This window comes from Benincasa hispida, chromosome 12, assembly GCF_027475165.1.
Source record: "Benincasa hispida cultivar pf3 chromosome 12, pf3_genome.v1.1, whole genome shotgun sequence".
Taxonomy (NCBI): domain Eukaryota; kingdom Viridiplantae; phylum Streptophyta; class Magnoliopsida; order Cucurbitales; family Cucurbitaceae; genus Benincasa; species Benincasa hispida.
The window spans coordinates 6,642,019-6,657,727 of NC_143489.1; the positions used below are offsets into that span (position 1 = coordinate 6,642,019).

General features: G+C 32.9%; 2 protein-coding genes and 1 non-coding gene across 6 annotated transcripts; 2 read left to right on the plus strand and 1 right to left on the minus strand.

The window, feature by feature from the left end:
• Positions 1-836: 836 nt before the first annotated feature.
• TRNAV-CAC (transfer RNA valine (anticodon CAC)) lies at positions 837-910 on the plus strand. The gene has a single exon. It is a non-coding gene; the product is annotated as a tRNA-Val (tRNA).
• Positions 911-2,339: 1,429 nt separating this feature from the next.
• LOC120068488 (Mitochondrial substrate carrier family protein) lies at positions 2,340-9,583 on the plus strand. 3 transcript variants are annotated; one of them, XM_039020273.2, is made up of 9 exons: positions 2,340-2,479; positions 3,222-3,340; positions 4,788-6,084; positions 6,193-6,311; positions 6,729-6,853; positions 7,147-7,246; positions 7,449-7,514; positions 8,693-8,862; positions 9,018-9,583. In XM_039020273.2, the coding sequence occupies exons 3-9, from the start codon at positions 4,800-4,802 to the stop codon at positions 9,142-9,144; spliced, it is 1,992 nt and encodes a 663-aa protein (XP_038876201.1). In that variant the 5' UTR covers positions 2,340-2,479; positions 3,222-3,340; positions 4,788-4,799; the 3' UTR covers positions 9,145-9,583. The 3 variants fall into 3 exon arrangements, with proteins under 3 accessions (XP_038876201.1, XP_038876200.1, XP_038876202.1); XM_039020272.2 differs by having other exon boundaries at positions 3,222-3,315; XM_039020274.2 differs by lacking the exon at positions 3,222-3,340.
• Positions 9,584-10,771: 1,188 nt separating this feature from the next.
• Positions 10,772-15,172, minus strand: LOC120068157 (bromo-adjacent domain protein, putative (DUF3527)). Of its 2 annotated transcripts, none has more exons than XM_039019861.2 (3): positions 14,739-15,172; positions 12,035-14,036; positions 10,772-11,608 (listed from the first exon to the last, which is right to left on the minus strand). In XM_039019861.2, the coding sequence occupies exons 2-3, from the start codon at positions 14,018-14,020 to the stop codon at positions 11,279-11,281; spliced, it is 2,316 nt and encodes a 771-aa protein (XP_038875789.1). In that variant the 5' UTR covers positions 14,021-14,036; positions 14,739-15,172; the 3' UTR covers positions 10,772-11,278. The 2 variants fall into 2 exon arrangements, with proteins under 2 accessions (XP_038875789.1, XP_038875790.1); XM_039019862.2 differs by having other exon boundaries at positions 14,464-15,058.
• Between the last annotated feature and the right edge of the window lie 537 nt (positions 15,173-15,709).

Genomic DNA, 15,709 nt, shown 5'->3' on the forward strand with positions numbered 1-15,709 from the left:
TCATCAATTTGTACAGAAAATTTAAAGCAAGGAAGTTAGTCTCTTTAATCTCCTAATTGGATAAATAGTTTTGTTTGATTAAGTTGTTAAGTGACCCATGCCAATTGAAAGTTAATTGAGAACCTCGATTAATTGCAGTCACAGTTTTATTTTTCAAAATATTGAATATATATTAGGTCATTGTAATTTGAAACTTATTTTTATTTTAATTCATATAATTTTAAATATTGAAATTTAATTTGTATATTTTCAATAAACCTTAAAGAATAATTCTGGTGGCAATGGTTAGTTTTTTTAACCTTTTTTTAATAGGTCTCACTAGACTCGTCGCGACCCGTGATCATTATCTAGTTTTAACCTTCCCTCTATAAATGTTGGAACATAGTTATCTTTGTCTTTCTTACATGACCACTTTTATTATTATTTAACTAATATTGATATAAAATTAACTGCAAACTAGCAATAAGTATTAATTTTAAGATATATTGACTGTACAAACACTAATTTTTTGGACATTCGAAAATGAATTCAACACGTAAGATGTAACGTTTTAAAATGAACATAATTCAACCGATATAAAGTTTATACTATCAACTTTAAATACAAATGTTCAATTTTTCCATGAAAACATATAAGACATGACACAAATTTCTTCAAAATACAAACGGTGTATAATAATAATACATAAAATATTGTCCAAAAAACTTTAGATATAGTTTGCTGACAGTAACCTACAAACCATTTGGTAGTAATAAATTTTAATATAATAAATATTTATTTTAATAACGTTCAATTATTTGTTTTATATAATTTGTTTTATTTTTTTTTAACATCTTGTCTGGGTGGTGTAGTTGGTTATCACGCTAGTCTCACACACTAGAGGTCTCCGGTTCGAACCCAGACTCAGACAATTTTAAATTTCTTTTTTTTTTTTTTAAAAAAAAAAAAAATTATTTTTATTTTTAATCCAAGTTTTCATGGCAGAAGCAAATTATAACTTTCAAAATATTGGTTATTGAATTTTTTTAAAATTTGTTTTGTCTACGTCTTAAAAACTTTTAAAACATATGTTTTAATCAAACCATAAGATCCTTGTTGTCATTTTATGTTTACAAATTAATAACATAGTTTTGAATATGCGTACTAATATATTAGCATGATTTTGAGCCAAATAGTGGAATAAGTATTTGACAAGTGGACATTAGATGAAAAAAAAACATATTGAAATTACGAAAAAAAAAATTATTTTTTTTTATTAAAGTTTAAATACTAAAATATATACTTTGAGAATTTATAAACCACGACAGATATTTAGTCATAGGACATTTAGTTAAAATGAGTATAGCTCAAGTGACATATGAATTATTGATCATAAGATCAAATGTTCGAATTTCCGACCTGACCGCACCCACATGTTATTGTGAAAAACAGGGACTATAAAAGATATGTTGAAAGTTTATAAACCAAAATAGAATAAATTTAAAAGTTTAGGAACCGAACTAAATATCTTGAAAGATTAGAAACTAAAATGTAATGAAATTGAAAATTCAAGGACAAAAAAATATTCAAACTCGAGGTTGGAAGTTTAAATTCTTGTATCCCATTTGTGACTAGGAGAAAATATCTTTTTTTGGTTTATAGATTTTGGATGTAGATTTTATTTAGTCCCTAGTGTCTGAATATTATACTTTTAGTCTTTAATTTTTTAATTTGATTTTAATTCAGTCTATAAGTTTCAAAATATAACAATTCTACTATTAAACTTTAAGTTTTGATTCAATTTGGTCCTTAAATTTTAACCTTTAACATTATTTTGATTTATACTTTTAACATTAATTTTAAAACTACTTTACATACATTAATAAAAAAAACTAAAGCGAATATTCAATGAATAATCAAAGTTAAAATTGTAAATCTTAAACCTACGTTAAAGTATCTGTTAAAAAAATTGTAAATCTTAAAACCCAATGACCAAATTGAAAAAAAAAAAATTCAAATCTCAACAGTAAATTCGAGATATTTTGAAACCTTTGAACTAAACTGAAATCAAAATAAAAATTTAAGGATATTTTTTCGAAATATAGAGACGAAATATAAACTAAAAAAGGGGAAATTTTCACGGATAGAAAAATGTCAAACTATTTAAAAAAAAAACCACTCATTCTATCCGCCTCTAAAAAAAAGTTGTGCTATTTTTGTATAATTTTTTTTTTTGAAAATTCTAAAAAATAAAAACTAGAGAAAAAAGATGTATTTTTTACCCATAAATTAAAAAGAACATTAAAATTGATTTCTCAAATAAAGACAAGAGAAGAACAGGAAAAAAAAAAAAGTTGAATATTTTTTTGTCTTTTGAAATAAAAAAAGGTTGAATAGTTAAACCCATCATAAATCTTCTTCTCTCATTTTCGCGGAAAGAATGAGTATAAAATTTCGCTCACTACTTCATTTCGATGCTGGGAGCTCGACTTTGTATGAGGTTAGATATTTATTTCTCGTAGCATTTTCTGTTCATCCTGCATTTTCTTTCTTCCTTTCAATTCTCTTTGAAATATTGTTTAATCTCTGACTGGCTGCGGAGAAGCTTAGAAAATGAAATCATGCTCTGCTGCACTAGGTTTCTTGTTTCATTCAGCGAGATTATGGCTGAAGAAGATTTGAATTTAAAAAAAAATTTGAGTTCGCTATCTATCGAATGGTTCAGATGGATACTTCACTTGAATTAATTCCTGAAGCTATTGGTTTTAATGTTTTTAATTAATGTAAGTATTAACTAGTGTGGTCGATTTGGCTTTTGAATGGTTTTTAAGTGCATTCTGGAACATTGAGTCGGGGATTGTTAGATCAGTTTTCATCAATCGGTTCAAAGTAGTCTGGTACTTTCAATTTTGTATATGGGTTTAGGGGTGGTTAATACCCCATTGAATCTTTTTTAAAATTATGAACAAAACTTAAATAAAAAACCAAGTTTCTTTAGGTATATTTAAAATTTGGTTAAGATTTCGAGACCATGTTAGAAAATAGATTTCAAGCAAAGAAATTTGTTACTATGTATATAATCGTGATTTTTTAAACAACAGAAATTTAGAAATCTTATCAAATAATTTATCCAATATTTTCTTCAGGATATACATATTTAGCTGAGCTACATATGACGGTATTGCTATATGACTAGATTTGTTGGAATGACATGTGACCCTTGTACTTGATTCTTGCTCCAGGGCTCCTCCAATTTTATCTGTTTGGTCGTTTTTTTGGACCAATTGGACTGCATGCATGTAATTTGATTGGACTTGTAGTCTATGCAATGTGAAGGTATGCCGGAATTGATTGGTAAAAGGTAGTTAGGTTACTTTTTGTGCTATTATCTGCACAACTATTCTTACACTACCTTTTTCTCTTGCTGACTTATTGTTATAATTAAAGAAACCAGTGAGTTGATTATAATCTTCACTTTTAAATAGGTTTAGGTTGGGTAGATTGATAATAGAGACAACTTTTAAACAGAATTTGTTAAATCACCTATTGACCAAAAAGCAAGCTTATGGGTGAAGGTAAATTTAATATTATATCAATACTTTAACACTGCCTCTCACTCGTGGGCTTGCAATTTGTAGAAGAACCAACAAGTGGTAATCATTATTAATTGGGAAGAAAATATCATTGCAAGGGTTTGAACACAAGACCTCCTAACTTCTTGCTCTGATACCATGTTAAATCACCAATTGACCTAGAAGCTTAAGCTTATAGATGAAGGAAAATTTAATATTATATCAATATTCTAACAAAACCATTTGAAGAAGGTGAATGGTTGATTTAAATTCATCTTTTGGTGGTTACTGTTTTTTCTTTCTCCAAGGAAGTTCTAGCTCAGTAGAAATTTCCACTTCGGGTTTACCAGAAGCTACTTTCCAAGGAATGTCCAAAGATATCTTGAAGGACAATTTATTTGAGAAAACTATGTCAGTTCAATTGGTCACCAGAGTGATTAGAAAACGTAATTGTCTTGATGTCTGCAAGCCAATTGTATATCTAGCGTATGCAATGCTATTATTTAGTCACTATAATGGACGAGTTGTTAGACCAATTGAGGGCTGAGGGAATTTATCAGTTCTCCTTATTATGGCGACCCAATATAATGAAAGTGGAAAAGAGACTGGTCCAAATTATATGGACAATATTATGTCTGTTTCTTCAAGACGAAGCTCTCTCCCAGAAGATTTTTGTAATTATGTTCTTTTATGCCAAAGACAAAGGATTTTGCTACTCCTTTGACTTTCTTTGGCTTCATGCTTTAAACATTTCCATTTCTTTTTAAACTAATCTTCATTTTAAAGCTTTGTTGCTGGATAAATGTATTTGCTTGCTCTTCACTATGGATCTATTGCTATGGTTTGTTTTAAAATTCTTTTTAGATAATTGTGAATTACTGACAAAATTAATACACCTGGCAGCAAAAGAATTTTCTAATTCCCATATTGAAATTTTGTGAGATGCATTTAGTAGAAATTTCGCTCTAACGGCAAAATTTGCAGTCAGACACCTTATAAAAACTTTTTTTGTTTTGTTTTTTTGAAGTTCTAAATCACATGTTCACAAATTTGTATTTCATCCTTTAGTCTTTCAATTGAAATCGTATATTTTGCTTCTTTTCCCAATTTGTTGTTGTTTGTTCTGCTACATCTACCGGCTAACTTGAAAGGTTCAGTTATTACTTTTCTTGGTTGCCTGAATGTTAGATGGCATAGTTTATGCTGAGTGATATGATGTTATGATTCTGTTTGCAGTTCCTCTGAACCATGTGTCAAGGAAACTGCGGAAGATCTGAGAAAATGAACAAACAGAATAAGCCTTGTGTAAGCAATCGGCCATCGATATATTACTGGTGGAGACCAGATGAGGGTATATCTTCTGAGCTGTCTGATTTTGTCCTTGAAAATGATTCCTCCAACACTTGTTATGCCAAACGCAGTAGGGATGACAGCACTACAAATAAACCCAAGTCTTCTGAGATATTGAGCACAGCTCAGGTCATTTCAATTTTTGGCCAAGTATTGAATCTTGCTAGTCGTCCTTTTACCTTTTTCCAACGAAAGAGGATCTTGAACCAAGACAATGACGATTCCAATGAGGTTACCTTCAATAGTGTGGTTGAAGTTAATGGCAAAACACCTGAAATTAAAAACTTCTGTGTTGATATAAGGACTGATGGCCAGTGTTCTCCTCTGGTGCAGCCTACATTGGGCTTGAATTGTTTGACAGTAACTCAGAAGATGTCTTTGTCAGAACCTTGTAAATATCATTCCACGTCATCATTTTGGAGTCTACTAAATGGTGGTAGTGACATGTCTGCTAAATCCTGGAAAGGAAAAGGCCTTACTAGTGTACGAATCTCACACGATATGGGGAAGATATATGCATGGATGAACCGTGTAAGTCATACTGAAGCATGCTACCCTGTGAAAGTTGCTAATACTGGAAGCATGAAAGCCAATGCATTCAAGGCTAGAGACGGTCTTCATGAAGCAGGGGGCTGCATTTCAGGAGATTCAAGTTTTCTTGTTCATGAGTTGATTAGTGAAACTTCAAGGAATGCTCCTATATTCCAATCAATCAATGTATCATCTCTGTTCACTCGAAAGTTGGAAATAAAAATGATAGAAAATGTTTATATGCCCTCACGCATCCTTATGTTTGTTCAAGATAACAAGGCAGATAGCAGTATAGTAGAGAGCCCAAGTGCAGATATTTTGGCAGCTCATTCAGTACCTTCCAAAGATGGTGCATCAGACAAGTTAGACTATGGGCAGAAGACTAGTAGCAGGGAACAACATGAGAATAAAACCAAAAAGTCGGACAATCTCAATGTTGAAAATGAGTACAGCAGAGAGGATTCCTCATTGACCCGTGAAAAATCTTGTTACACTATTGCTAAGCAAGAACATGCCTTTGCAGGGGCGTTGGCGGGTGTATTTGTCAGTCTTTGTCTACATCCTGTTGATACAATCAAAACAGTGGTTCAGTCTTATCATGCCAAACAGAAGTCTCTCAGTTACATTGGAAAATCAATCGTGTCTGATCGAGGTGGGTTGGTGATACTGTGTGAAACACTATCTCAATCTGGAAATCAAGGGCAGTTTTCTTTTTATTTGTTAAGAAATCTTCTGAAAATCAACAACATACTTATTGCAGGTTTAAGTGGACTTTATCGTGGAATCTCCACCAACATTGCTTCTTCAGCTCCTATATCTGCTGTTTACACTTTCACATATGAATCAGTCAAAGGAGCTTTGCTTCCACTTCTCCAAGAGGTAGGAATTTCATTCTGTTATTCAGCATCATTAGTTTTTTTTTTCCTTTGTTTTTTTTCCCTTCTGTTTGCCTTACCTTTCTAGATTTTTTTGGGGTCCTGTCTTGCTCTCTCCCTCTCTAAGTAGAAGTTTGGGGTACGCTGAAAAGGTAAACATAATGTAACTCTTACTTGATGACATATGGTCCCCTTCTGCTGATGTTTCATGGCACATGGAACTTGTGGGTCTGTTAGATGGTCTGGTATGTAATTGTATTTGAGTTGGGGGAGGGAGAAATGCAGGTAGAACTCTGAATATGGATCCATTCTTGAAACCATTAGTGTAGCCTTTTAAATAATCGTCCCAATTTATTGTTATTCACTTTGGTTGTTTGCTGGTTTTAGCTTTTGAAGCCTCAGACTTGTTTCTTTTCTTTAGGAGTATCGCTCTATTGTTCACTGTGTGGCCGGTGGTTGTGCAAGTATTGCTACATCTTTTCTTTTTACCCCAAGTGAGCGTATAAAACAGCAGATGCAAGTCAGTGCACAGTACCATAACTGCTGGTATACATTTTAGATTCTCGCGCTGACACTGTTGATGTTACTGAAAGTATTTCGTTTTCTAGTTATTCTTTGTAAATTTTATCTAGTATCTTGAATTCATCTCACTCTCACCTTTGGCTTTTACTCAAAAAAAATTGTTATGACTTAGATTCTTGTCAGGGTAGCTTGAATAATTTCATTGATTTGCTAATGATTGGTTCTGATATTTTTTTTCCCAGCCATTTATATCGTCCTAAGCTCAAGTTTCTTGCATGAATTTTGTTCTGTCATGATCATGATTCATTGGCTTGCAGGAATGCCTTTGTTGGTGTTGTTGCGAAGGGTGGATTGCGTGGATTATATACTGGGTGGGGAGCTGTTCTTTGTAGAAATGTACCGCACTCAATTATCAAGGTAAGGATTTTTTTTTACCCCTTTGGATATATTTCATACATCAATGAAATTGTTTCTTATAAAAAAAAAAAAAAAAAAAAAGAAAGAAAAGAATTTAGTGCACTAGCTCTCCATACTTATCTCTTAGATGCAGTTGACCTTTCAAATTGATTTCATTTTCCTTTTATCCCACCATGTTATTTTGGCAATATTTTCTTTGCAGTTCTATACATATGAAAGTTTGAAAGGACTGATGAAATCTAATGCTCAACAAACTACTGCACAAACGGTTAGTTATTATGGTTCTCCCATTAATTTATCTCTGTCTTCTTCTTCCTTTTTTTTTTTTTTTTTTGCACTTGCTTGATAAATCAATGATGATAATTTTTCTGATGGGTCCAACTTTCAATTCCCTATGATGAATGAGGATTGAAATTGAAGTTGTCTTCGTCCTTATCCGTGAATTTAAATCTTGGAAATGTAGGTAAAATAAATAATTATTTATTAATGAGAAAATTATATTTCCATTAATTAAGTTAATTAAATTAATAAAAATTATGAACAAAATTGATCAATTTCTAAGTGTTTTTTTCCTCCCTCCCTTCTAAAGATAAAATCATAAAAATAACTTATCTTTCGTTGAGGAAAAACGAAAAGATACTCAGACGTTAAAAAAATAAGAAAAGCCTAGAAAAAGGAGCCAAACATGTCGATGTTTTCAGACACAAACTAATATATGTTATTTGAAGAAAAAATGTATTTTTAATTTCCTTTTAAATAGAGGATGAAGAAATGTTGAGGAATGGAAATGGTATTGATTCCGGATCTCATTCCACGCCCATCACTATATAGACTAAACATCTAATTATTTAGGCCCTGGTTTAGTTATCTCATAATTTCTTACCATAGTGTCCATCAATTTTAAGAAAATATTTGAATTTTTGTCAAATTTCGAAAAAGAAAAGATTTATAAAAACTATTTATATGTTTATTTATTTATTTTTATTATTTTTTTTAGTTTTCAAAACCTACTTTAGATTTTGAGACCTTATCTAAAAATTAGATAACAAAAAAAAAAAAAAAAAAACTCACGGATGGGAGTAGTGTTTATAAGATTAATTTTTGAAAACAAGAAACCAAATGGTTATCAATGGGACCTTAATCTTTCCTTCCCGTGGTGGCAATGGTGGTTTTAGACTATAATATTTGCATTTTTGCATGTTTGGGGATAATTTTGAAATGGTTAAAATTATATTTTTATATTCAAAATCACTCCAATGCATGTCTTTCAAAATTCAAAATCAATTTAATGTTTTATTTTATACTTTTAAATGTGATTTTATACCATCAAAATTGGTTTTGAATTATTAAAAATATATTTTGGAGTGATTGTGAAAATGACAAAACTGATTCTAACCATTTTAAAATCACTTCCACACACGCACGGTGATGGTTCTTTATCTGCAGTTAGTATGTGGAGGAGTAGCTGGATCCACTGCCGCTTTGTTTACCACTCCTTTTGATGTTGTAAAGACCAGATTACAAACGCAAATACCAGGATCTCTGAGCCCATATAAAAGTGTAATTCAAGCCCTCTATGAAATAGGCAAAAAAGAAGGTCTGAAAGGCCTCTATAGGTATGCTCTATTCTGGCATCCGCTCGTCTCTGAGCATATAATCTATCATCAATTGTAGAATTTCCATTAACAGTTTCTTCTAATACCCTTGTCAAGGAGGTTCGTTTCTTAAACTTTTCTTTAGTTTGTTGAAATCGTCCCATCTGTCTTATCAGGGGCCTGACTCCAAGACTGGTTATGTACATGTCTCAAGGTGCAATCTTCTTCTCCTCTTATGAGTTTTTGAAGAGACTTTTTTCTCTCGAGCTGCCTCGACATGATACTGCTAGAGTCCAACACTAACTAAATGGTGAACTCGAAAGATGATTCAACTATATGATTGCAATTCTCTTTATCAGATTGTCATCGTCAACAACCACGATACCTGATTTGCACTCGTAATATTTACCAAAATATGAATTGATGGACAAGTGATGTTAGAGGCAGAAATTTGAAAGGGGTGTTCCATGTATTGTATTTGGAGAGTCATTGACATTTGATTTATGCATCAACCACATAAATGGAAAGGAACCTGATGCTGCAGCAAGAACCTGAGAATTGGGGGGATAGGTATAAGATTCTTTTAACCAAAGAAAAGTCAATTTTTAAAGTAAAAACAATTGTGAATCCTTGTATATTGATTTTCATCATAATTGACTAGGCAAAATACCTGTCATTATAAGCTTAGGCCATTCTGTATACCTTTAAGTAAAAATAAATAAACAGATTTCATTTTTTGTAATTATTTCCTCTTTTGTAATGATGCCCTATTGCTGCACATTATTGTGTAGACTCAGTACTTTAGTTTCAAGGCCAACTTTATACATTGTTCTTTTTTATTGAGGTGATCACAAAGATCCGAGTATTCCCATTTTTTCTCTAGAGAGAGAAGGCTTTATTTCAACTCATAAAAGAGGAAACATCTTTCACCAGCCCGGGCCTTGAAGTGATTCTTTTGTAGGCTTCGAGTCTGTTTGAAGCCATCTTCAAATAGTTGAAACTACTTTTCTCAATTTCAAATTCAATCTTAAAAATATTTTGAATGTTTCAAATTCAATCTAATTGTATGAAAATCATATTTGAAAGTGTAAAATAAAGTATTGAGTTGATTTTAAATAATTGAAGACATATTTTAGAGTGATTTTAGAGATAAGAAAAGTGATTTAAATCATTTTAAAATCAATAAAAAAAAGTAAATATCAATTCATATCTCTCAACTTTGGGTGTTGTATCAATTTAAACTCAAAATTTTGGGGATTGAATCTATTTAAACCCCAAACTAATAACTGTATCAATTTAAACCTGAACTTTATAAGTGTATCAATTTAAACCCTGAACTTTCACAATGATATCAATTTAAACTCCGATTATGTTTTATTTGAATACACTTATGAATGTCCAAGGTTGAAATTGATAATTATGGATTTAAATTGATACAAATTCTAAAATTCAAAATTTAAATTGGGTTAAGGTTTAAATTGATACCATTCTTAATTTAGGGTTTCAATTAATACAATCCCGAACTTTGGGTATAAATTGATATTGGTTAAAAAAAAAAAACCCAAAAAAAACATACCCTTCAGCTGTGACTGTTAACCTTTTGAAAAAGCTTATCCACTTGACCACTTTCTGAATCTTCCAAAGAAAAAGAACAAGGACCATTTTCTAGAAGCTTATTAGATGAGGATTTGGATCTTGATTAACTTTTCCATCAACAGCAAGGCAAAGCATCAAGATATTAGCTTTTGTTCTCTAAATGTCCAGCTCCCTGTAGTTTTTTTGACATGTAAGGTTCCCCTTCTCCTAATAAAAAAAGAAAAAAGAAAAAAAAAAAATAACAAGCCAACAGGAAATTCTTTCACCAAAGATGATATTTTCCCAAGACAATATAGAACCTGATTGTAGTGAAAAATAGAGCAGATATCTAGCATTAGATTCAAGACAAAACTTTATGTTATTTCTACTGATATCAAGTCTTACACTTTGCCTCTTAACAATATAATGTACAAAAAGTTTAATGTGAAGGACAGTAGTATCTCTCTAATTATCAATTGGCTACTCATCTCCCTACCATATTACAATATGAACAATTAACTACCACGTTATTCAAAAGGATTTGGTTTTTGAAGAATAATAAATAAAAGTGTCCTGATACCCTCATATCATAATGATCTGAGTTCCCCAATTAGCATCTTCTCAGGACTCTCCTACTAGTCATTTCAGCTTCTCTAAGCAAGCTCTTTCTCTGTTCTACAAAATAAATCAAATGCCCGACTCCGAGAGCCCGTGCGGTTGCTGAGAAGGTTCCTTGTACAATTTCTTCCATTGGAGCTTTATCAAGCAGCTTCCATAACTTGAATGAGGCGGTCTATCAAAAGTCAACGTGGAACCATCTGAAGAAGCCTTACTATCTGTACCGATCAAGTTGGCCTTCATCTTACACTCTAGCAATAGGAGAAAATGGAGGATTGAACAAATATGATGTTGGTGTTTCTTTCAACATTCTCGTTTCTCTTTTCTTCTCCTCCATTGTGACTGCATCGATCAGGAATTTTACTTCCTCCTCAAGAAGCACCTTTAAGGAATTGCAATGCTGCAACTCTTTTGTTTCCTCTACCTGGACAGCAGTACAGGCTTCAGTCGCATGTAAAATAGCAACACAAATGGAGAATGCTTGCAATGTTGATAATCGCGCATGAAAATCGACAGCATATTGTCCATCTTTGACAACATTCATGGTCAATGCTGGAGTGGAATCTTTTACTCCCTGTATCCACATAAAAAAGCACGCACTACTATGAGAATACGTCTTTTGACTAATTTACTGACTGCAACCAACAAATACATAATAATAGTTTGCCTAAAACTTTAATTTAGTATCTGATAAAAGTTAAGTCAGCAATAGGGTTTTAATTAAAAAAATCTCTGCCACTATACAAACACCATATTCTTTCTTCTGTAATATACTTATTATCAATAATATTCTATTTCTTAGCATGGAAATCAATACATTAAATGCCTAAGTGAACCATTTGTTGCAATTAAACATTGTCCCATTGAATGTACATGAAAGGCATATGAAAGTCAGTTCAGTGCCTTAAGCTTTTATTATATGATTGTTATCAAAATTTCCACATGAAACATCAGTCCAGAACTATAAATGCCAATTATCTGGAACCAATAGAAAGCTTACCTGATGAAAAAGCTCAAAAGTCTGTTTCCCCTTGTGTGCTTGATTCTCAGCACAGTGGCTACTGTGGGTGCCCAAAATTAGTAGAGGACAACCCATGTCCCAACCGCCACAGTCACAACCACCTCCCAACCTCCATCGATCGAGTAATGTAGAAGGGCCATGGCTTTCAACAGTTGGCAAACCATGGTTTCCAATGGGAATTACCACCTTCAGAGTTTCTTGAGTTGTGTGATGGGGAGGTTCATCTTTTCTTTGTTCAATCTTAGAGAGGTTTTGTATGGCTGAGTTCAATTTACCGCTTGTCTTATCACCTCTTTTATACTTCAAACTCTCTCTTTTGCTAAATGGGATGTGCATAACAATAGCTGCAGATTCAAGGTCTGGATGTAGATCTGCTGAATCCCAAGGGCAAGAATCTATAGAACCATAATCACAGTTTTCAGGAGCATGTTTTTTATGAAATTTGGATTTTTCTAAAGGAGTTCCATCATTCACACTGAGGGCTTCCCCAACTAAACCCGAATCAGAACTTTTAGAAGGTTTGACATCATCATGGATAGAGTCGCAACTTCCTTGGGATGCAGTACTTTGTCTAGCACGTGCAGCATCATACAGAACGAATTCTGTGACCATTGAGTTGTCAAAACCACCATCTCGAAGTTCAGAGGATAAATAACAGGAAACTTGCATCTGACCCACCATTAAGGAGTTTTTGCAGCTGTGATTCAATCCAAAACTACTTCCATTACTCTTTTTTTGATGATCTTGGGTATGAAAGGTGTATACCCATTTAAAGGCATTGCCTGTCTTCCATGTCTTGGCCACGTAGACATCTTCAGGGGAGCTCTGAGAGAACTCAAAAAATGGCATCCCATGTTTTTTTTCCAACTTTAGAGAGCCATGTAAATGTACAGGCGAAGATGCAACACCATTATGGTGATTATCATTATTTGGAAAATTAGAATCACAACCTGAACTCTTTGCTGTATTTGAGAAATCTTGCAACAAAGGTTTTCTGTATGTCTCGTTTCTCTCCAAGTCAATTGTCTTAACAGCTTTATCTCCACCAGCTTCTACCGCATGACTGAAACGACTTCTGACAGACTTGGATTTCGTAAATGGATCCAAGATTTTCCTGAAAGGACTTATATGAGGCTTTGGGTTGTGTCTAAACCGTAGATCACTTTCCAATGGAAGCTGACTTTTAGACATTTCTAACTTAGCAGAGAGTGACTTCTGCAATGCATGAACCTTGTCTCTCTTGAAAAGTTTCTTGCCATTGTGAAGGGGTCTAATGCCTGTAACATTTCCAAGCTGATTGCTTGGATCTTTCGATACAGTTTCACTATTCTCTGAACCTAAGTAGATATCAATGAAGCTATCTGATGAACGTGGGCCTATGCAAGGCTTATTAACTGATGATTGATTCAATTTTGTGTCCAAAGATAATACCAGATCTCTCCTCTCTGGTTTTTCCTCATCAGAACTACACAAAGAGTCAACAATACCAGAAGACCAAGAGGTGTAATTGTCACGAGAAACTTCTATTTTTCTCCTTTCTCCTTGAATGGCCATCGCTTCGAGGTTACCTACATCTTCAGAGCTTTGGTACTTGGAATGCCACTTGAGCACTTTGTCATCTTCCAATCCAACTAGGCTAGGTGAATTGCATTTATGAGAACTATGGCCGCGGCCAAATCTAATCTCTGTGAAATCATCCTCTACATTCAATTCAAAACCTGTACGCTCATTGCCTTCCAGTTCAACTAGGCTAGATGAATTGCTTTTTTGAGACCTGCGGCCACCACCAAATCTAATCTCTGTAAAATCCTCCTTTACATTCAATACAAAATCTTTATGCTTTAGTTTTTTCCTTGTGCTTCTGTCTTTTATGCTTGAATGTCGTGGAATTGAAGGAAGAACGGTGTTGGGACTCAGATCCACACTGCAAAGGCTGTCAAAGTCCAATTCTGTCTCTTGTCCCATCGTATGAACCACAGCTCTGCCAGAAGAAAGACACTAAGTTTTGAGCAAAACTCTAGGAAATTTAACTACGCACCAATTCTAGCTACAAAAAAGGCAAAGGCAAAAAATTGTATAAAACATAATTCAGAATCTATGGAACTAGGCATTGATGTTTAGTTAGAATCAAATGGAAAAATAAAAAATAAAAAAAAATAAAAGAAAAGGCCTGCTTAAAATCACAAAATCACATATTTGCAACTTGGAATCATGCTGGTAAAAATGCATAAAGTCAGAATTCGTTTCCAACAAAAATTTTCTGTCACCACTACAAAACAACAAAGACTTAACTTTCATGTCCACCAAAATCTAGTAATAGACAGAAGAAAAACCAAAGCACAGAAACCAGATCTTAAAAAGAGCTCAACTTAAACAAAAAGAAGCAGCAGAAGATTTTGAACTCCAACCTTGCAACTACTCAGTTTGAGAAAAGGAAAACTCCCCATTAAAAATCAGTGTCTCAGAGAATCACACAACTTCCAAAAAGAAGAAAATGACTTGATTCTGGAAGCTGAGATCTTATGCAGCAACTCAATGCTCCAAAATACAGAGAAGTAACAAGGCAAAACCAAAATGTGAGCACTGGGAGCAAAAAAATCATTTCTTCAAATACATTGCAAGCAACATTCAAGAAACCCCAGAACAAGGAACAGAAGAATTCAGTTGGAAAATTTGGGCTTACCCCACCAGATCTTAGAAGAGTGAAGGCAAAGGAAAACCCAACAAACAGCAGAGAGAAGCAATCATGTCGACCAATCTCTTCAGCTGAAAGCTTCAAAAGAATCCACAGCAGAAGGGGGGGAAACCCAAATTAAGAAACGGTGAAGCTGTCACTAAATGAGAATTTCAGAACGAATCAAGGAAAGTTGAAGGGTGAGAGAGAAGAACTTGGGCAATAGCCTTAAAGCAAAATGAGCACAAAAGTAAGCTCTTTGAGTGAGTATGTGATGCAAGGCAAATTTTAGAGAGAGAAAGCATGCGTTAGAGAGAGTAAAAATGAGAGGAGGAGCGAGAAAATTTCTCTCTCTCACACGAGTGAAGGTTGCTGGGAGAGACAAGATTACTGCGAAGTTCCTGTTCATGTCTACTTAAAAGAGCCATGTTTCTCTATTCATCATAAGCTTCTTTGTTATTACTTTTATATTAAATTACAAATTTACTCCACAAACTTTTATGAATTTTATTTTTACCTTGAAGATGTTTAATTAAATAAAAGAATATTTCCAATTTTTCGTGTAACTACTTTTTGAACCTTTAATCTCTTTAATTATATTTCCAATATATAAGACAATTTAGAGTTTTGAACCTTTAATCTCTTTAATTATATTAATGCTTAAATCGATTGCGTTAAACTCAAGTTAGTATTTTTTTTATCTAATTCTATCAGTACAAGTTACCAAGACGTGTTCAGGATCAAATGTCATTAGAAAATTAGGAATATATCTATACAAGTTGAATTTACATGTAATCGTATTGGGGTAGGTCATAAACTTTGAAATGAGTTCAAGGAATAGGCTAATAATTTGATTTTTTTTTAATTTTAAAAAATTAAATATATAAATACTAATTCTACCTTTAAATTCTCTGGTTTTATTATCTATTTTCTATTAATGGTTTAAAAAATCAAGTCAGATTTTGAAAATTAAAAAAAAA

Bases quoted from the DNA above. Each gene is read 5' to 3' on its own strand.
- LOC120068488 (XM_039020273.2), top strand. From the start codon at position 4,800: ATGTGTCAAGGAAACTGCGGAAGATCTGAGAAAATGAACAAACAGAAT. The intron at 6,312-6,728 runs GTAGGAATTTCA...TCTTTTCTTTAG, and splicing joins TGCTTCCACTTCTCCAAGAG to GAGTATCGCTCTATTGTTCA. The intron at 7,515-8,692 runs GTTAGTTATTAT...CTTTATCTGCAG, and splicing joins AACAAACTACTGCACAAACG to TTAGTATGTGGAGGAGTAGC.
- LOC120068157 (XM_039019861.2), bottom strand. From the start codon at position 14,020: ATGGGACAAGAGACAGAATTGGACTTTGACAGCCTTTGCAGTGTGGAT. The intron at 11,609-12,034 runs GTAAGCTTTCTA...ATGTGGATACAG, and splicing joins CTTTTGAGCTTTTTCATCAG to GGAGTAAAAGATTCCACTCC.